This window comes from Kryptolebias marmoratus, linkage group LG2, assembly GCF_001649575.2.
Source record: "Kryptolebias marmoratus isolate JLee-2015 linkage group LG2, ASM164957v2, whole genome shotgun sequence".
Lineage (NCBI taxonomy): Eukaryota > Metazoa > Chordata > Actinopteri > Cyprinodontiformes > Rivulidae > Kryptolebias > Kryptolebias marmoratus.
The window spans coordinates 27,708,165-27,730,183 of record NC_051431.1 but is presented as its reverse complement, the minus strand read 5'-3'; the positions used below and the strand labels follow the sequence as shown (position 1 = coordinate 27,730,183).

The 22,019-nt window shown below is 39.6% G+C and overlaps 1 protein-coding gene across 16 annotated transcripts in view; it reads left to right on the top strand.

The window, feature by feature from the left end:
• myo18ab (myosin XVIIIAb) overlaps positions 1 to 22,019 on the top strand; it is a 125,806-nt gene that overhangs the window by 9,534 nt on the left and 94,253 nt on the right. For 12 of the 16 annotated variants that reach the window (XM_037974021.1, XM_017432182.3, XM_037974017.1 and 9 more), the window contains exons 1-3: positions 17,971 to 18,102; positions 21,401 to 21,505; positions 21,840 to 21,872. The exons of 1 other annotated variant lie outside the window; for it this stretch is intronic. In XM_037974021.1, the coding sequence (XP_037829949.1) occupies positions 21,467 to 21,505; positions 21,840 to 21,872 (72 nt within the window). In that variant the 5' untranslated portion in view covers positions 17,971 to 18,102; positions 21,401 to 21,466. Of the gene's footprint in view, positions 1 to 17,943; positions 18,103 to 19,819; positions 19,916 to 21,400; positions 21,506 to 21,839; positions 21,873 to 22,019 lie in introns of those variants that run through there. 3 more of the 16 variants (XM_037974000.1, XM_037974001.1, XM_037974028.1) reach the window with 3 other exon arrangements.

Genomic DNA, 22,019 nt, shown 5'->3' with positions numbered 1-22,019 from the left:
TTTTTGATACTCGCGCACCAGCATCCCGGAGCGTTTGCTTCACTTTGTTCGGTACAGATTACAATGTCAAACTTTAGATGCAAAATCCTGGGGAGGTCAGGGGGGCAGCACCGAGGGGAGAGGGGTGATGATGTCTTCCTTGGCTGCAGTGAATCTGTAATGTGCTAACGCTTGCAGAAGCTTATTATTTAGCAAGGTTGACATAAACAGTTAATGCCAAAATTTTAAGTAAAGATGTGCAATGCGGACTTCCGGTTATGGCGGCCAGGTGAAAGGACGTGCTCTCACCGCTCTGCTGTTCTTGTCAAAAAGTTGACCTAAAATACCTTCCTTTCAAACTGAACTAAGCGGCCAGAGTGCGCGGGTGATTGGAATAATGCCTAAAGCAGCAAAGGCGTCCCAAGAAGGAAGTGAAAAAGCAAAACAACATAAACTGACGGATTATCATCTTCGAGGTGAAATGCTGAAAGCTAATGCTAATGCTAGCTCATGCCCAGCTCCAATGGCTGCCGCGGACACAGAAGAGAGCCCGAAGTCTCAAAGCGGCAAGGTGGACCAAATACTGTCTGTGGTTAATTCAATCCAAAAGGATTTCTCCTCTAGATTTGACGAAGTTCTGGACTCCATCGACAGTGTACGCAAAGAGATAACTGACTGTGCTCAGCGAATTACAGAAGCAGAAACACGCATTTCTGATGCGGAGAATGAGATAAAGACGTTACGAGCTAAGGTGGATAAGCTAGAGGCCAGGAAGAAAGACTTGGAAGATAAAGTTATGGATCTGGAGTCCAGGTCGAGACAAAACAACCTGAGGCTGGTCAACCTACCGGAGGGAGCTGAAGGACAAAATGCATGCGAGTTCCTGGAAAAGTGGCTGCCGGAGACCCTCGGTGTTGGAGCGGTGACCGTGGAAAGAGCGCACCGAATTGGACCCCGGAGGGACAGCACCGCAACGCCTCGCACTTTAATAATGAGATTTCTCAGCTACAAGGATAAACAGCTTATTGCTCTCGCATCAAAGGCTAATACTGATATTCGCTACCAGAATCAGCAAGTCCGGTTTTACCCAGACGCTGCGGCGGGTCTGCTCCAGCTTCGGAAGCAGTTCGACCCGATACGAACGGAGCTGCGCAAACTGGGATTGCGCAACGGGGTGGCTCACCCAGCCAAGCTGCTGGTAACTCATCAGGACCGAACTCATGTTTTTAAAACAGCGGCGGATGCACGCGAGTTTCTAAAGATGCTCCAGAAGAAAACCGACGGGGAGGTAACAAAGGGCTGAACACCCATACGGTTCTTAAATTAACATTTTGTGAATTTGTTTGGCCTTACTGCCGCCTAGTTCGGTCAGTTCTATGGATAGTGGAACAGAAATGGACTATTATGGACACAGTTAGTTCTGCTTAGGCATGCCAAGAATAAACACATGCTGGTCGTTGTGAACAATAAGTTTAAACCCGTGTATAAACATGTGGAAGGTTAAAATGTTATACATAATGAACAGCATCGGTAGAAAACTTTAGTTTTGGTTATTGAGTGGTTAGACTGCTCCTCACTGCGTGTGGGTCGGTCACACGCGATAACGGGAGGTGTACAGAGGGGGGAGGGAGACCCTTGGAGGTCGGTCGTGGAGTGGAAGTTCAGGTTTAGGGGATATATTGTACGTTTTATTTTGATGTTTAAGCTTCTCACATGTTCATGTTCGTATGGGGTAAACTGTGTTTTTTCTCTCCATTTCCGGTAATCTGGTTAATTTTACATGTCGAAAGCTTTAAATCTTAAAATGATTACAAGGAACTGCAGGGGCCTACAACGCCTAAAGAAGGTTAAACAAGTCATTAATAGATTGCATGATTTGGATTCCAGAATAGTATTTCTGCAGGAGACACATCTTATGGAAGAGGATGAGAGCCGGGTCAGGAGGAGGTGGCGGGGCAGTGTATTCACTTCAGCATTTTCTTCTAGAGCAAGAGGAGTTATGACTCTTGTACATGAATCTGTCCCATTTCTTGTAAACAATGTTATCAAAGATAAGAAGGGTAGATATTTGATAGTCCAGGGCTCCTTACTATTGGAAAAAATTAACCTGGTTAATGTTTATGGTCCTAACACAAATGACTCTGGGTTTTTTCGAGACTTGTTCCTCTTACTTTCGTCACTACAGGGGCGCTTGATGATCGCAGGGGATTTTAATTGCACCCTTATTCCAGAAATGGATAGATCCACAGGGTCAGATCTGACACATAGTAATTGTAGAACAACTATACAGATGTTTATGAAAGCTCTTAGACTGGTGGACATCTTTAGGGAACTACATCAACAAACTAGAACCTACTCATGCTATTCAGCAACATTTCAGACCTACTCCCGAATAGATTATTTTTTAATCTCAACAGAACTAATATCTAAAATTCAAAACTGTATGTATGACAGCATAGTGATCTCAGATCACGCGCCATGTTGTCTGAACTACTGTGATGAAAATCTCACCAGAGACCCCCCTAGATGGCGCTTTCAGCATAAATGGCTGCAGGATGAGGATTTTGTTAAATATATTGGGCTACAGATTGATGAGTTCTTTCAATTGAACACAAATCAAACAACAGCATCCACCAGATGGGATGCCTTTAAAGCATTTATTAGAGGGCATATTATAAGCTATACAGGCAAGAAGTCAAAGGAAGCCAAGACTAAAAGGCAGCATCTAGAAAATAAAATTAAGGACATACAAGAGAGGGTTTTTCAAACAAATGATATTGAGTTGAAAAAACAACTGCTGATCCTCAGAGCAGAATATGACAAAATGTCCAGTCTCAGAGCAGCATCCAGCCTCTTAAGATTGAAACAAAACTTTTACGAACAAGGGGACAAAGCTGGAAAACTTCTAGCTTGGCAGATTAAAAAGCTTGAAGGAACAACATCAATCACATCAATTGAAACACAGGATAAAACTCTAATAGATCCAAGAGATATTAATAATGCTTTTAAAGAGTATTATCAGAAACTATACGATACTCAAGGAAATCTAGACCAAGTGGAATCAGACAAGTTTTTGAGTCGACTACATATCCCCGTCATTGCAGATGACTGTAGAGTAGACTTAAACATAGAAATAAATAAAGAAGAATTAGCACGGGCCATTGAAGGAATGAGATCTGGCAAACAAGCGGGACCGGATGGAATCCCCATCGACCTGTATAAAAAATTTAAGGATAAATTGCTCTCACCCCTTCTAGATATGTTTATGGAATCATTTAAAAAAGGCACCCTGCCTCCCTCTTTGAATCAGGCTCTAATTATTCTGCTGCCAAAACCGGGTAAGCCCCCAAATAAGTGTGAAAACCTGAGACCCATTAGTTTACTCAATTCTGATCTCAAAATCATCTGTAAACTACTAGCAATACGGTTACAAAGAATTCTACCAGATATAATAAATAAGGATCAAAATGGGTTTATAGTTGGGAGGCAAGGATACCACAACATCCGAAGGGTCCTGAATATTACTTGGTGTAAAAAAAACACTAATGATACAGCTCTTCTCTCACTGGACGCGGAGAAGGCTTTTGATAGGGTCGAATGGCCCTATCTTTTTAACATATTGGAAAGGTTAAATTGTGGAAGTAACTTTATTAAATGGGTTAAAATATTATATAATAATCCAACTGCAGAAATAGTATCAAACAAAATATTTTCAAGGGCGATTCAAATTAGGAAAGGTTGTCGACAGGGATGCCCTCTCTCTCCTTTATTATTCACTCTGGCAATAGAGCCATTGGCATCAGCCATTCGTCTTCATCCACGAATCTCCGGGATAACAATGGGCCCCACAGAGCACAAAATCTCTCTATTTGCTGACGATGTAATTTTATTTCTATCAGATCTGAAAAAGTCAATTCCAGTGGTGATGGAAGTGATCCAGGAATTCGGGAGAATCTCAGGTTACAAAACAAATAATGCAAAATCTTCTATTCTGGTATTAAATGTTGAAGAAAGGACTAATCCCATCAGAGAAGTTAAACAATTTAAAGTAGTGGAACATTTTGAATACTTGGGTGTTCAGATTTTCCCAGAACTACAGCAAGTGGTCAAATCCAATTACGAGCACCTAATGAAAACAATAACTGTCTCAATTAGCAACTGGACATCCCTGCCTATTTCCATATTGGGAAGAGTTAATGTTCTGAAAATGAGTATACTACCAAAGCTATTATACCTCTTTCAAAGCATCCCCCTGCCGCCTCCTCCCGAATTATTCACTTGGCTGAAAAAAACTATTTTGGGCTTTATGTGGAACAATGGAAGGTCAAGGCTACGCCTCTCTTTGCTTTATTTGCCATTTGATAGAGGGGGGTTAAAATGCCCCAACTTCAAACTTTATTATTGGGCCGCACAACTAAGAACTATCATGTTCTATTTTGCAGATAAAGATAATCCTCACTGGGTAGAAATGAAGTCCCATAACCTAAGTTTGGATCTTCCATTATTCTTATACTCTGACAATTTAAAGAAGTTACAGAAACATGCTGCAAATCCCATCCTGAAAAACATGATTAAAATCTGGCAGGATGTTAGAAAATACCTCGCGGAGCCAAACGGCATGTCCCAGTTTAGTCCAATATGGGGGAATCAGCTGTTTGCTCCAGGTAGGGCAGATGGAACATTCAAACTTTGGGCATCGCAAGGCTTAAAAAGTATTGGCGACCTTTACTCATCAAATTCTGATGTATTTTTGTCATTTGGAGAGTTACAAACCAAATTCAAGATAGATAAAAAGCATTTTTTTAAATTCCTTCAGCTGAGAAGCTTTGTTAAAGCAAATTACAATAATCTTAACAAGCCTCCCCTTACACGCCTTGAAAAATTAATGACTCTGATTAAAACAAGAAAGGGCATAATTTCAGATTTTTACAATATGCTGATCTCTAACTCATTAGAGAATTCAAAAAATAAACTTATAAACTGGAATTTAGACCTATCATCAAATATCAGTGAAAAGGATTGGGAAAGGGCTTGTGTTAAAACTCATACAATGTCCATAAATAGCCGTCTTAGAATTCTACAATTCAAATGGCTAATGCGCGTTTATGTTACACCCGTGCATTTAAATAAATACAATAACAACATACCAGATTTCTGTGTAAAGTGTAATTCTAAAGGGACTTTAATACACTGTATGTGGGAATGCAGACAAATCAATGCATTTTGGGCAGAGGTGAAAGATACAATTGAAAAAATACTCTTAAAACAAATTTCACTAGATCCTAAATTGTTCCTGTTGGCTTTATACCCTGAGAAGCATAACTTTAGTAAAGTGGAATGTACCTTTATAGATATAAGCTCACTAGTTGCAAAAAAATGTATTGCTATGGCTTGGAAAAATATCAGCAGACCTAGTGTCATGCAGTGGTTAAAACAGATGGCATCTAATTTGCCACTAGAAAGAATAACATATATTAGGAAATCCAAACAGCATCTCTTTGAAAGGATTTGGGGGCCTTTCATTAATTTTATTAAGAACGTAGACTTGTCAGAAGGATTGTTCAAGTTTTGATTTACCGAAACCTGCAGTGTGCCATGTTGTATAGATGTGTATTTACATGTAACCAGTTTGCAATCTGCTTGAATACCCGTTTTTGAGAAGCTGTTTTTGTTTGATTTGTTTTGTTTTTTCTCCCATGTCTTTTTTTTTCTGTCCTTGTTCTCATTTCTCTGAGTTGAGAAGAATAATTACAGTCATGTAATAACCACAAAGAAAACATGTTCAGATAGTTACATGATTGTATTTACAAAATTAAAAATCTCAATAAAAATATTTTGGGAAAAAAAAAGATGTGCAATGCATAGCATTTGGGATATATGTTGCGAATTAGTCTCAGTTACTACCACCAAATGTTATCTAAATATCTGTAAGGTTGACTGAGTTCTTGTGCTTTCTAAGACTATTTGGCTGCAGCCATCTTTATTTGTGTTGACTCCAAAAGGTAATTTGTTGTAAATGAACATATAATGATTGCTTTCTGGGAGTTTCGTTAAAATCTGCCCAGTGGTTCATTACAGATTTTGCTAACACAGCAGACAAATCAACACAGGCCAAAAGAGTTAAGTCTACATCTGGGCTGCATCTGAAGCCAAGTCAAACAGAACTGGAAGAGAAACGAGAGAAGACGCTCTCAAATTGAGTTTACAGTTCATTTTTCATTCTGTCAGAAAACTGATTGCTCACAAGGCTTTTACTTTCTCATTAGTTGCCATGGTAACCGACTCGGGTAAGAAATGAACCTCAAAACTAAGAACTGAACTAGAATCAGCCTCACTAAACTGCTAATTCTGCTTCAGAAAACGGGTTCTCAGTAAAGTTCAGATGATTTGTGTCCTGATGTATAAAATCTTACATTTAAAATGTGATGTTTTTTATCTTTTTAATAATGAGAATCATCAGAGTCCCAGTTCCAACCACATGTATTTGTCCTCTTTGTTAGTTCTTCAGGATGTTTTCAGTCCACTCAAACATGAATTAGTGAAGTTCTGGTCGAGCACACTTACAGGATGCAGCCGTTCTTTGAGCTGGGACGGGTGTGTGGACAGGATATTCTTAAAAAAGCTCTGGGATGTCTGAACTGAGGAGGAGACATTTTCAATCACAAACTTATTTTTAGCTGAAGCCAGATGCAAAAACAATGAAAGAGCGTTATTGCAAAACTTTCATTAGCCATTCTAAGTATCACCAGCTTAAGCAATAAACATGAAAAGACATTGTTACCTCTTTACAAGAAGGGTACCCACATAAAGGCTACCCTGAAAAAATCATTGTCCTCAACCTGTTTGTGGATGTATTTTTCAGTGTTGTGTTTAACTTTTGCAGTGAGAGCAACACTGTCAGCAGCAGTTCAGTATTCATCATGGGCCTGCTTTCTTTCTTATTAACTTTGGCACAGCCGTTGTTATTTTTGACTTATTCAGGAAGCATTTCAGGCCCAACAAGCTTCCACTTTAATTTAATGTTCTCAACCTTCTTTTTCTTCTACAATCAAAACATTTTCTTAGACATTCATACACATTAAGGTTTTTAGTTAATTTAGCTAATTTACGTGTAAAAAATTTAGTTCTTATCGATATGTAATTAATACCTTTTGAAGTTCCTTTTAACCAGGGTAAAAAGGAGTCAAACCCACAAAATCGCAGTACCAACATCAGTCATGTTTTAATAAATGTGTACATGTTGTCATTAAACTAATCAAATTCTGATTTTTTTTTTTTGGTGTTTTGACAACAACAATAATTAAAGATTGTTGATCATATAAACTACATTTTTGGACTTAAAAGCGTTCTTTGGGTGTCTGAAGTCACTACCGTCTCAATATCTGTAATCATTCAAACTCGACGTGTTGTTCAGGGCTTCCTCTATTTGGGAATATCTCAGTCAGGGAGCTGTGTCTGTTAGAGGATTGGAGCATCACAGTAGCAGCTCAGAGCAGCTTTATCCAGCTTCATCGTTTTTATCTCCACTCAAGTTCAACTGCAGATCAGGCAGCTTCCGCTGGAACTTTTATTTCAGCCTTGAGAAAAATACGTTTAATAATAAGAAGAAGAAAAAGAAGAAGGAGGACGAGGGGAAGAATGAAGAGGAGGAGGAGGAGGAGGTGGCATTTGCTAATTATGTTCTTTTAAGAGTGACTGAGTCAAAATATTGTCCAATTGATGTTCCCATGTTAACTGAGAGTTATGGGACTGATTTTCCCAGGGACACATAGAGACAAACAAGACAGACAAGCACACTCTCACTCACACCTAGCATCAATTTAGACAGACTAATTAAACTGTCATGCATGTTTTTGGTGTGTGGGAGGAAACTGAAGCACCCAGAGTCAACTCATATGTGCACAGGGCGAACATGAGAACTACACCCAGAAAGACCCCAGGTGATCTTCCTGTTGTGAGGCAGCAGCTCTAACCACTGCTCTGCTGTGCTGTCCCTTGATTTAAATATCCTGGATGGAAATTCCTTTAAGAAATGCTAGGCCTTTGTTTTTTTAACTCACTGATGAGCTGTCTCAGGGGTGGGGGAGGACTGGATTTTTGCTAGAAATGGCAAACTCTGTAAAGTGCTCACCATTTTATCACATGGCTAACGCAGAAAGGAAAAAAAACACATACATGTTTGTTTTTTTTCTCCCTGGTATGGTATAGCTGAATTGTTTTTTTTAACACAGTTGCATTTGGTAAGCCTGGTTGAAGCTATAAGTCAAACTGTAGTTTGTTATTTAGCAGAATGGTCATGTGCTTAATGTGATCAAACACAACATTATAGCTCTACTTTAAAAGAGAAAATCAGCACAAATCTGGTGATACATAGAGTTTTAGCTGTTAATTGTAGTCAGTAAGAACAAAAGGCTTAAGTCAAATGCAAACCCAGCTTGTCCTCTTTTTGTAGCATTTATTTTGTTGAAATACTCCCCCCCCGTCACTCTCAAGATGAGACTGTAGTTAATGTGGAGTGCAGAAATGTATAAGTGGTATGGCAGAGAAATCCTCTTCAGTGTCAGAATATTGTCCTTATCTCTTTTAAACTGGAATAAAGAATAAGAAAAGCCCGCAAAGGAAAGAAAACTCCAGCAAGCGAGAAAGAGGTTATAAAATTTAAGATGGCAAAGCCATCTTCGCTTGTCTTAACAGGCTTCCTAGAAGCAAATGGAAGGCGACCTCTCCCTTTAAGTTTCTTTCTGGTATTTGTGGAATCTGCTCTGGAACAAATAGGCCACTTCCTGACCCGGTCCCCCTGACAGTTTCATATGAAGGAAGTGGAGTGAAGTTCTGAGGATGAAAGAAATGGATCAGAGAAAATAGAGAAAAACATTATGTAAATGTGTTATTTACAATAAGTGTCATTTTCTAAAGCTTCCCCAGGTTCTTTCATAGGCAGCTGGTGTCTCTGCAACAGTATGTGACTATTTTTACATTATGATTTGTAAGCCCTGTCTCCATACAATGAACATAACTTTATTCACTAAAAGCCTAGCATTCTCTAAAGAAGTGCATATCTCTTGTCCCCTTTCATGTTAGAGTTTTAGACTAAGATCATCTGATGTTAAGGAATGATGGAGTTGTAGTTGTTTAGGTCTAACCTTGAAAATATTGTGCTGTGATCTCACACACAGAGACTGTGTTGTTAACGACTCTCGGCTACAATCACCAAGATTAAGCACAATATTAATAAAATTGACTCAAATAAAGCTAGTTTTGTTTTCTTTGGCTGTGCTGACCAACTTCAAAACACAAGTTTTAGATGTACATCCATTAATTACTTTCTGAAAATGAAAACTTCATTAAACTTTGTCAAGTAGTTCATGAGATAATTTGCTAACAGACTAGGTTGACTCCAAATAGTTATAAAATTTTAAGCAAAGATCTTGCGCAACATGTTAGCGCTCAGAATATGTGAGCCATGAAGCTACATCTCAGCCACACCACACTCCAGGACAGTTTTTCACACATCCCCGGGGGGAAGGTCAAGGACATTGAAGGTGAATGGGCCATATTCAGGGCTTCTATTGCAGATGTGGCTTTCAGGAGCTGTGGCCAGAAGGTCATCGGTGCCTGTTGCGACAGCAACCAAAGGACCCACTGGTGGACACTAGTGGTGAAGGAGGCCGTCAAGCTGAAGAGGTAGTCCTTTAGGGCTAGGATGTCCCGACAGACTCTTGAAGCGTCTGACGGGTATAGGATATCCAGGACTGTGGTTTCTGTGATTATGGAAGCAAACGGAAGCAAAATCTTGGGCGTGGGAGAGGCCATAGAGTTGGCTCAGTTGGCTTTGAGGGGGTTCTGGCAAACCGTTCTGCGACTCGGTAAAAGGAACCAGGCTCCCTCCCAAGCTGTGCTTGGTTTATGTGTGGAACTGCTGATCCAGACTGACAATATTGTTAGATGGTAAAAGGAGCACATTTAGGATCTCCTTAATCCAGTCACCATGCCCACCTTTGAGGAGACAAAGTCGGAAGACTAAGGAAGGCAAGTCCATTATCATGGCATCTTATTGGTGACAAGGTGCCAGGAGTGGATGAGATTCCCATCAAGATGCTGAAGGCTCTGGATGTTTTGGGGCTCTCATGGTTGACGTGTCTCTTTAATGTTGCATGGAGGGCCGGGACAACATCTGCGGAGTGGCAGATTGAGGTGCTGGTCCTTACTTTTAAAAAACGGGGCCAGAGAGTGTATTAAATTAAGATGATTTTCTGTGCCCGATGCTCTTAATTTACTGGACAGGAGTATTAACACTTATACAGGCTCCTAATCCTCTTTCATACTTAATCACCTCTTGTTACTGATACCACAGCACAATCCCAAATCATCTTCTACCCCTCCCTCTGTTCTGCTGAGATCCCATTTCATGAAATCAAATAATGTTATTCGTTTTACAGAAGGCTTTTTTCTGAAAACAAATATAACGATAAAGGCTGTAGCCTCATCAGAGGAAATGATCTTCATGTTTAGTTGGATATTTCTTAGAATTACAGCTGTTAGTTCTGATATTGTTGGTGAGTTTAAATGTAGCTTACCCTCTTTAAAGGTTTCTTCTTTGTTGGTGTGGCAGGGTGAGGCCTCTGTGTGTTTTTCTTCTTCTGTGATTTGAATTATTTAACAAAATGCTGAAAGAAGACAAATGGGCAACCTCTAAAAACATGCGTGTCTGTTTACATGAGGGAAGTCTGCAGAGTTTACAAGCTGAAATATCTGACTAACAGATCTCAGAACTAGTCTGCTTTAATAATGATTATATAATTTGAAATTGGTGGTGCCAATTTAAAAGTGTTTATATAAAATCTCATTTAGTTGGTGTTTAATCTTAGTGTCTTTATTTTGTTATATCTGCAGCTTTCTTCTTCTAAAAAGTATTTTGCTTTAACCTCAAAAACATTACCAGTAAGGTCAAAGTTTTTGCATCTTATTTGTTTAGTAATCGGGATAATAAAGTGGGTTGGTTCAGCAGGAGATCAGATTACTGACTGTATGAGTCTCCAGTTTGTAACTTTTAAATAAACACAAAGTACATAGACTTAAGCTGAAATATTTAGTTTATAATGTACAGAAAACGGAACACTTCAACAACGTTAGTAACCCAATTTAGTTTTACTAAGATGTTTGTCATCCCTGTTCAGTTTCTGTGCAATGTCCCTTTAAATCTCTCATCTCAGTGGTAACAGTGATAGACCATTATAGATAGTTTTTGGGTTGTAGACAGAGGAAACAGAGGGTCACCATCACCATTCAGCACAACCTGTACTGCTGGGGAACTGAAGTTGTGTAGTACTCAGTCTGGATGAGTACTTGATGTATTTTGGAGGAAAAATAAAACAGTTCAAGTGATGCTTCTACAACTTGTCTTACTGCTTGTAACAAACATTGAGAATTTTAGCCAAGGCAGGCACTAATAGAAGTTTGTTTATTGTTGGAGGCTTCAAATTAAACAGATTTAATGATCTGTGATGAAACCAGACTGCTGATAATTGGAAAAGAAAAGCAGAATTACGATGTTCAAAAATCTGAAGCACTGGAAACCTCTTCTGGACAGTACAGGAACTTCCAAACACAGAAAATGCGTTGTGTCTACCTCGAGTCATATTAATCCTAACCTTGATGGAAAGATAGTTAAACACTTCACTTTAATTATTGTTTTATGAAGAATACTATAGAATGTCTGCAGTGTCCTGTTTAGTCAAAAAGGACAAACCAGTTCATTGTTAGTGTTACACCAGTTCCCTACTTTTGTTTCACACATAGAAATGCACAATTTGATTTTTATATTCTGAATGCTAATGTTAGGTTTAAAATTAATACTAAAGTTAATGTTGAGATTGCATTATTATCAAAATTGACATTGTGTATTGGTGCGATACTGTGTGTGTGTACTCATACTCATAAAAGTGTTCCGTTACCACAGTAGTACTGATACCACTTTGGTGCAGTGTGATGCTCACGTCTTGGTTGAGCAGTCAGGTGGTGGAGGAGGAGCAATGTCAGCTGTGAGGAGGGATTTCAAGTGAATGATATGGAGTATATAGAGGTAGAGGTTTTACTAATTGTAAAAAGAGTAATGGTATTTATTAATACTCGTGCTTGTACTTGGTTTAAAAAATATGTTATCAGTGCATCACTATTTAAATAAAAAAAGAAGCTTTTCCCCATCCTTAAAGGGGCTAAAATGTACAAAAGTTAGAGAACAGTGGTGCAGCAACCCAGTGTCATTGTCTTGGCAAATGCCTGAAAACCTCACAGTCAGCAGTCTCCTCTCCCTCCAGGCACAGTGACACAGCAGTTTGTTCTCAGACTTCTGCGTCAGCTGAAACACCTACTGTTTCCCTCTATCAGACGCTCCTCTCTTAAAGCAAACCACAGTCAGTGCTGAGACCGATGATGTGCTGTGGATGTGGGACTCCCTCAACCCATACAAGCATGAGATCATGGGGAGTTGTATCATCCTCTACTTTAATTACAGTCCTTTATTAAAGCCTGTAATGAACATATCTGACGACAACAGTGTCTGGAGTGGGCTGAGCACATCATCCATGCCATCTAACATTCAGAATGTTAGATGGCATTTTAGTTTGTGGGACTAAGAGATAAATGCACCGTGCAGTCCCACACCAAGAGGGAAATTTGGTCCTCCTACACTGTAGAGATTTCTATAACAAGAGTGGCACTTGTGTCAGATCATCAACGATTCAGAGGGAAGATGCTATAGCTAGGATCTCACCGGGCTGTGACTGTTCAGGACACAAAATTATGAGAAAATGTGCAAACTTTCACTTGAAGGTTTGCACACTGCATAACATGTTTGCAAAAAATACAGCTATAGTGCTGAAGAATCATGGAAACAAAACTGAGAAGGATTCTAGATGCCCACAACAATGGGTCATGGGTCCTCCAACAGGATAATGACCCAAAACACACAGCTAAAAACACCCAAGAATGACTAAGAACCAAACTGAACTGTTCTGAAGTGGCCTTCTAAGCCCTGATCTGTTGAACATCTTTGGAAGAAGCTGAAACATCTGGAGAAGGAACCCTTCAAACCTGAGTAGTTATGTTAAAGTGACATCCTTTTTGGCAAGGCCAGTTTCATTATTTATTTATTTAAAATTGTGATGAACCAAAATTCAAAAACAGTGACTGATTTTTCATTAGTTGATTTTTAGTAATTTTTAAAAAATTACTTCAGTCTTCTTTTATTTCAGTGACCTTTTTTTCAGTGTCATTTTTTCTTTCTTTCTTTAAGGAAAGGATACAAATTGACCTGTGTACAAACAGAAAACAACAACAAACATACTATTAGCTAAGCTCACTCCAAGAATCAATGTGTCTATTTAAAAGTCAAAATAATGAAAAATAGATTTAGAAGTTTAACAATTTGACAGGAAATGGACAAAAAAACCCTGTTTTTCTTCACTTTGCCAACAACAACCAGTGTTTAATGATGTTATGTTGAGAAATAACGGCGTTTTTACCTCTGGTTTGGTCAAACATTTAAATGAATGTTATGATCTCATGAGATATCGCCAGACGTCACGCTCAGAGTATTGGTTGTGAATGACCCTCAGCTTTATTAACACATCGAATTTTAGCTCAATATCTGTAAAACCTGCAGTAATTCCAGCACAGCTCCCTATGGGCATCCCATACTGCAGAAAAGCCAGTTAGACTCCCAGCTCCTTGTCTTCACATACTGTGGACGGACAGTGAGGTAGATGGGATCTTTCATGCTGATTCCAGGCTGGTAGGTGAACTACAATAGATCCAAAGAGGACCTCACAAGTGAGCGAAATTGGTGAGGACCAGCCTCTTTTTAGAGCTGTTCTGCATCTTATGCCCCTTTTACACGGGCTCTAAAGGTCCCGGCTCCACTCTACTCCGCTTGCTTTGTGCAAATTTCCACCGCATTTTTTTAAGGCCGGCCCTGCTTCTTTGGTCCCTGCTTCGGAGTAGGACCAGCCGGGTCGGCCCTGCTTCGTGGGTGGCGCAAGCTTAGCTCCTGTTCACTCATTGGTCGTGGGTGTGACCAGATGCAAGCATAAAGAGCGAACGGTAGGAATATAAACAACAGCGTTAGCTTACCCTGCAGCGTTTATGCCGTCTGTCCCCCAGCTGAAGGCGCTGTAAAGCCTGAAACCTCCGGCGGATAACAGCTGTCCTACTCCGCGCAACAATCGTGGCATCCAGAGCATTTCTTCCACTGCGCCTCTCTTCCTGAAGTCTCAGGAGAATCCCCATAAGTTTAAAAAACAGCACTAACACAGGGCCAAAGTTGTCCATAGCGCTTCTGTTGTTTACACAACTTGCGCTAAGTTTCGGTAGCGCAGCCCCCCTCCCCACGTGGCCCCGCCCCCCGCAACACAAGGAGGCATTCCTCTGCTACTGACCAAACTGGCCGGTGGAGACACAATGCATTCTTTATAGAGCCGAGCCGAGTAGAGTGGAGTAGAGCAGGACTTCTGAATTAGAGCCAGTGTAAAAGGAGCATTAGTGTGGCCATAAATCGGACAGAATAGAGTAAGGACGTTGAGATTGTGCTGTTTAGGATCGCAAGATACACACGTTTATAATATAAATCTTTTTGTGTTAATCTTACTGATATCAACTTAGAGCTCATTGTAGATGATTGCTTTTGGGTTGGAATATATATGGCCAAAAAGAAAAAGTTTTCTATATGTACATATCATATTTAGGTAAATAGTGGCATTTCATCACAATTCATTGCTCAAAAATACGTCCTTACCCTTGAGGGGTTTTGAACCCAGGTCTCCCACATAAATGCATACTGAAGTATCCATTACATCAACAAACAATTAAATCCTGAATTTTGTTTCCCCATTTTATTTTATAATCAGGCACCAATGCACACGCACACACACACATATACTCACATGCATGCACAGACAGACACAGGCACCAAAACATAATTGTTCGCCTTTGCCTTTCAGTGGCGGGTGATAATTATTGCCTGGGGCCCTCAAACTCCCAGTACTTTTGATGTATGGCCCACTTATGATAAAGCTGAGTAGCCCTGCTGTATAGGCTGACCTTATAAGTTAAAAGTATCAGGTCAATAACAATGATATTGGCCCTGTTTACTTGGTACCAGATCAATACCAAACTTTGCAGTATTTCACAGCACTAACGACCAGCCTAATGTAGGTCAATCATGTCACTCAAGCTTTCACTTGGTTTTCAGCAGATTTAGCCGAGTGCTTTGTTTACACTGAGCGTGTACCTGTATTTCAGCCTTGCATATCAACATATCTTGATAACTACCGGATTAAACTCTTTCACACTGCACTATTTAATATACCATTTTTAATGTTTGTGTTCATACTTTGAGTAGTTTAAGCCTGTAATCATCTGGAAGGACCTTTGGCAGTGAAGCAAAATGGACCACGTCATAAACCGCATTTTGATCCATACTCAGTCTTTACACACTTCTAAATTTGACTGTTATTTAGTGACTGGAAACCTGTCAAAGAGAGAGAATCAGAGACTGGGGCTGTTTTAAGAAAGCACACTTTACACACTTCTAAAATTGATAGATCTTTTCAGAGTTCAGTCCACTTAAGTTTTAGATGATCTTTTTGTGTTTTATAGTTTCTTATTGCTGTGTTCCTGTTTCCTGTAGTCACTTCCAAACACAGCATGACATTGTTGATGGTTTTTTTTTTCTCCTCCCTCTTTTCTAGCCGCACCCTGTTCTTTAAGCTCCCTCCTGATGGATCTACTCCTCCTTACCCGACTGTCTAAGGCCATCGCATTTTCTGTTTGTTCTTGTTTGATCCACATATTGGCATCTCTTCCACAAAACATCATGGCAGTGGTTGTGAAACTGATGGAGGCTTTTGGTAATTCTTGGCTTCTGAACTATGCAGAACTTTTCTTGGTCCTCTGGTGCCATCTGGTGGATATGTTGTGTCTGGGTATATTCATCTTATTCATAAGAAAGGATGGAGAGACAAGTTTGAAAAAAACCCCAAACTTTTTTCTGTATGTCTTAGGTTTTACTTAAATTAACTTACATTAAATTGGATTTTTTTAGACTCTTAGTTAAACAGGTCCTTTGACAGTATTAGCCTTTAGCCATTATAATGGTAGGTTTTATCGGTACTTGTTGTTTTGCATTGATTAATGTTAGTATTTTGGTAGATTCAACAGCTGTTTTCTGAAAAAACTGAACAAGCTGTTTTTCTTTCAGAACCTCAGCAGACACTCTTTGATCCAAACTATTTCAGCTATTCTGCCTTAAATATTTTCACTATTTTCATGCTCTCTGATTCTTTCTCTATGACAGGTTTCCAGTCACTAAATCCATTTACAAACCATAACTGGCACATTGTTGAACATGCAACAAAGCAGAACACAGATCTGGTTGATGAACAGTACAGGAGCTGTTTTTTTTTAGGATGTTTTCACCACATTTGGGCTTGAGTTGAAAGTGGAATCAGGAGAAAAACATTTCTGTTGTTTGCAAATACATTTCGAATCTTGGATGGCGACATTTTTACTTTGGCATTTTCTCAAACTTATATCAGCTCAGTCTACATGTACAGACTTATCGATTCTTCCACAGAGAATGGGACTGTATGAATCCTCTACAGCAGTGGAGGACCCTTTACTCTCCCATGGGCCATTTAAATTTTTGCAGTCCTCTAAGGGCCTTACTCAGTCTGCAAACCATAGTTTTAGCCAGCGAGGTGTCCCCAAAAAACACCCCCAGTTTTTTCCTGCACGCCCTTAAAAATTACTTGTTCAGACGTGCAGTGAAATTTGCCACCAAAAAATTCAGAATGACTTTTTGCCTGCTAACAAAAATGAATGTGAGTTGCCAGGCTGAGTTGGGTCCAACTTGTTAGCTTTGATGCGATTCGCTGATGTAAATGAGGTTCCCGCCCGCAATCGAGAGACGTTCTGATCAGGGTTGCCGTGCACATGGTTGGATCATCAACAGACAAAAATGGCTGACATATTTTATGATAATTAGGTTAGTGTATTTGATCTCATGCAATATCTTGTGTTATCTCACATGATCTGTTCGCGCTTGGAGTGTGTGTTGTAAATGACTGTCAGCTACCACCACACCAATTTTTAGCTCCATTTCTGTAACATTCACAGAGGTGTAGCCACTTTTTTTTGTGAAGGCCAAGGCTGATTAGTTTTGGTGCACATTTGGAACTGGGTTGTCTTCAGAAGTTAATCAGTTGTAGATTTACAAAAGATAAATATTTTGTGAGGGTTTCTTTAAAATTCATACATTGGCTCATAAGATATTTTGCTAACAGGTAGACAGGTTTGACTCCAACAGTTAATGCCAAGGTTTTAGGCAAAGATGCTGAGTACATTAAAGGAACATTTCAACCATTTTGAAGTGGATTCTGTGTAAAAGTTCTAAACAATGTCTTACCTTGTTGTAGATGGTGACAGGGCTGATGAGCTAACGGCTAGTCTGAACACAGCTCAGAAGAAAGGGGGTTGCTGCTTTCTTAAAACAGCTCCAGTATTCCAAATTAAGGAGCAGCTGATTCAGATGCTATTTTATAAATCTTTCCAACATTAGCTCAACTCAGTCCTCTTAAGTTCTATTTCTCCAAAATGATGTCATTCAAAGAGCTACCTACAGCAGGTAAGATGCTGATGTTTCAAACTTTTACACAGAAATTTATGATCAAAAGGTTCAGTGATGTGAGCTTGGCTCTGTATTGAAGTACTGCTGACCGACAGACCTAAACAGTCTGACACAGAACCAGCTGAAGTTACAGCAGCTGTAGAGACATGTGTGCTTAAACGACATGTGTGCTCAAACGTCGTAGATCTGCTGGCGGGAGAGGAGGGGTCTTCTATTTTTACCTTCCTTAACACCCTTATATCAGAACAGCTGTCTCCACGTCTCCTGTCTGCCCACTGTCAGAAATAACCACCCTATCGGAGTGCCCTGCTTCTAGTTGTCCACTTTGTGTGTCTGTCTGCTGCCATTCGGATTCTTTCCTCTTAAACTATTTTTTGGTTCCCTCCTGTACTTCTGAGGACTTTTTGGACACACAGTCTGTGGAACTGCTTCACTTCCAGGTAGAAAGAAAATGCCAACTGTCTTGTGACCTCTTTAGCAGTAAATCTAAAGTAGAGAAATAAGAGTTGAGGTTCCACTGCAGATGGGACTATTTATAGGCTCGTGTTAGCTGAGGGAGCAGCTTGAATGGGTTTTAGCTGAAAGCCGTATTATGATTGTCACTTTTCTTCATGCTTTAGTTTGGGTGTCCAGTCCTCAGTGAGTCAGTGAAGGGAACGGTTGTCCTTCAGAAGATTGGTGGTTCAACCTCTTGCCCCTTCACAAATTAAAGTCTCCTTTTTAGTAGGGGTTTCTATTTTGTTCTAAGACTATGTTTAAAATGTTTTATCTGTCTGATCTAATGAAAAGACCTCTTCAGATCAGGTCACAACCCCCAGATGTTGCTCATCCACCGAAAATAGGATTTTAGCCGCTCGGCTGTTTAAAAAATAGCACAATTAGTCATTTGCTTCTTGATGGAAACCATGTGTGAGTCCTTTTTTGTGTGGGGATGAAGTTTTTACTTATTTTTATAAAGATTTTTTTCATTTTGTCAATAAATTATAATCATATGTTCTCTGATACTCCTTTATATGTAGATTTTACACACATATGGCTTTGAGTTAGGTGAAATCTTGGGTTTAAGTGTCATTTCTCTACAAGATTCAGGCTCTGTTTACACATGAATGATCTCTGGAAGCGTTACAAATTTTCAGATGTCGATTGTGGAAAAAGTTGCACGTTTGCAAAGTAATGCTGTGCTTGTTGAACCCACTGTAGTTTCCATGCCAGGTCACTAGCTGGTGCTGAGATTCATGTATTTCAACAACACACACATGTGCACATACATCAAAACAGTTACATCCATATAGTGAATACACGAACGACAACCGATAATGTTGGATTGATGATTATTTTAGCCACTTGGATTGGGATGTTGTTCTTTTAGTTATGATCCAACCCATTAGGGTTGGAATGTAGGAGGACCAGAAAATCCAGAGCTTTAACTTTCAGCTGAGCTACTTCTTCACCACAACAGACTGGTCCAACGCCCTCATTGGGTGACCACTTTAAAAACTCTGATCACAATGTAGTTTGTATACACATTTAATTACATGTAGTTCAAAGAACAGACTAAATAAAAAAAGGGGGGCTGGACACAGTAACCTGCTTACCTGTGTTGAGACAGCAGAACAACCTAATGGTGCTATAGCAAAGCTGAGGTAATATTGTGTTATGTCACAGCAGATCTTGGTTGTATCTCACACAAGATGCACAAATAGTTTCTCTCCTACTCATGGTGTTTTGTAATTTTTGTTGATGACTGAAAGAGAGGCAAATTTAAAGGAAAGAAAAGCAACTGCTTTGATACACCCTTGTTTTGAGGAGCGGCTACAAAATGCAACTAAATGCTTGTGGTCTTGAGCTCTGATAAAGATTAGAGCAATAAAGCATCAGGTTAGTTTGATGCAGCAGCAGCTCAAAGTTAAACTCAGGCAGCTGATAGTAAGGGGAGAAGCATAGTGGCTGTCTGGGCCTTTAATTTCATCAGAGTATTCATCATTTTGACAACCCTAGTCAAAATGCTTAGCTTTACATTACAGTTCGGTTTTTAAATAGTTCATTAGCTTGATATTTAACTTGTAAATAAATGATGGCACCATTTCTTCTGTGTACCACTACTGGTACATGTACCTCAGTTTGAGAACCATGACTCTGGAATCCTTTGATCTACAGAGGAGTTTGTCGATTTCATGACTGAAGGGTTCCCAGGTCCTGTGGCTGCAAACCAAGTCCAAACCATCAGCCCTCCACCATCGTGCTTGACACTTGGTATGAGGTGTTTGTGCTGATATGCTCTGTTTGCTGCTGTGCAAAGTAACCAAAGCAAACATATCTGCTTTGGTCTGGTTTTTTTCCAGACATCTCGTGGTTTATTCATATAAAACTTAAAAAAACTAAGTCATGCTGCCATAGAGATGCGGCTTTTTTCTGCAACCCATCCAAACAAGCCGCACTTGTTCAGTCTTTTTCTAACTGTTCTGTCATGACCTTTAACCTTTAACCTGCTAACTGAGGCCTGTAGAGTCTGAGATGGAGCTCTTGTTTTTCTTTTTCTTTTTATTAGTAATTTCTTTGAATCTCCCAGCAGTAGTTGGCTCTCTGTCTAGGAGAGAAATGTGTGCATTCTTGACAGAGTGGACAGACGACTGATATTAAACTTAAAAACACATCTATCTCAGAGGTAGTGACCTTACTCATGAACTGTGAGTTGCAGTCCTGATATCCCTCCATCCTCATTAGGTTTTACATCATCTTTAGTCCTGAGATAACACACCCTGAATGCTTTGAGGAAAAGTTTTTGATGCTTCTAGTTTGTAACTTGATCATGCCAGAGATCCAGAGATCCAAAAACTATGTCTGATTGTTAAAGATCAGCTTTATTTAGTTACTGTGTACAAACTGGACCTGTTCTACACAGAGATCTTTAAGGGTGCATTCACACCTGATAGTTTGGTAGACTCGGTTTGATTCGGGACCCAAATTGCAACATTTGTTACATTTTTAGCTGGTGCGGTTCGCAGTCACACTGCACTGAGTCAATCAAGCCAAACCCTTTGAGCGACTTGTTCCCCCCCTCGCCTGTGGTGGCGCTGCACCAAGAACTACTGAAAGAAACAACACAAAAACCTCTGAAGAAGACACTAAGCGCAACTTCCTTCTTCTGGAAAAGTAAACAAAAATGGAGTGGTGTCAAATTTGATCAGTTTTAGGATTTCTGTTTTGTCTGTGGTACATGTACCAAACAAACCACAAGCCTTTTCTCCCTCTAATGGTAGAAACGCACATTTGTTTAGATTGTTTTTACCCAGAAGGCCCTGTGCTATAGTCTGCTTCCTGGTTTTGGAGCAGTCTCTGGTCCGCTTGCATTCACATATGCATTCCAACTGCGCCAGAGTTCACTTTAACCAAACCGAGACCTAGATTTTTAGGTGAACCAGAGTTTGCTGTTTTGGTCCGCATCAGATTTTGATTGCGCATTCACACCTTCCCAAACGATCAGACTTTCTAGGCAAACGAACTAGAGTTTGTTTAAAGTGGACTAAACAGGGCTGGTGTGAATGTACCCTAGATGACCTCCTGCAATAACAGCCTTTAATGTGGGCAACAATTGATCCTGTATTTGTTTTTCAGTTTTCCTCAACCCAAACTGGCCTTTACTTTTCTGTGCTTAGTTTGTTGCTACCAGTTGTGAGATAAAGACTAATTATTTCTGCTTTTCCATCCTGTTTGATGTCTCTATTCATCCTCTTCTAGCTCCTCGCCACATCTTTGTCCTCCTCTTCTCATCTTGTCCATCACAACCCATGACAGCAGAACAACATGGCATTTTCATCTCGCTTTTCCTTCTGGGAACAAAAGGGAAGTTTCATTTGGACATTTCATAAAGCACTCTTACAATGCATGGTGTGAAGGAGTTAACTAACATCTTTTGATTGTTTAATCAATTTTTTAGCAAAACCTTTACAGATTTATTTTGACATGTTTGAGAAGGTATGACATGGGGTTTGTTTCAGACGATATAAATGTTTTACCTAAATCTGTGTAGCAATTTATTTTTTACAGTGCTGTCCCTCGTAACTTTGCATGTTTTGCGTAAACAAACTAAACAAACTTGGCCCGGAGTGTGATCATCAGCTTCGTGTTGTGTCGAGGTTTTGATCTGGGTTTTCTATTTTTATATTAATGATTTTAGATCAAAGAAGAGAACAAGGTGAGCAGCAGCAGTGTAAGTAAATTGAATTTTCTGTTAAAATTTAGACTTGGAGAATCAAAGTTTTTTGTATACACCTCTGTGAATGTTGATGGCAAAATACATGCCTGTCAACATAACGTTGACATTTTTATTTTGCGAGTAAAAAAAAATGAACATGTT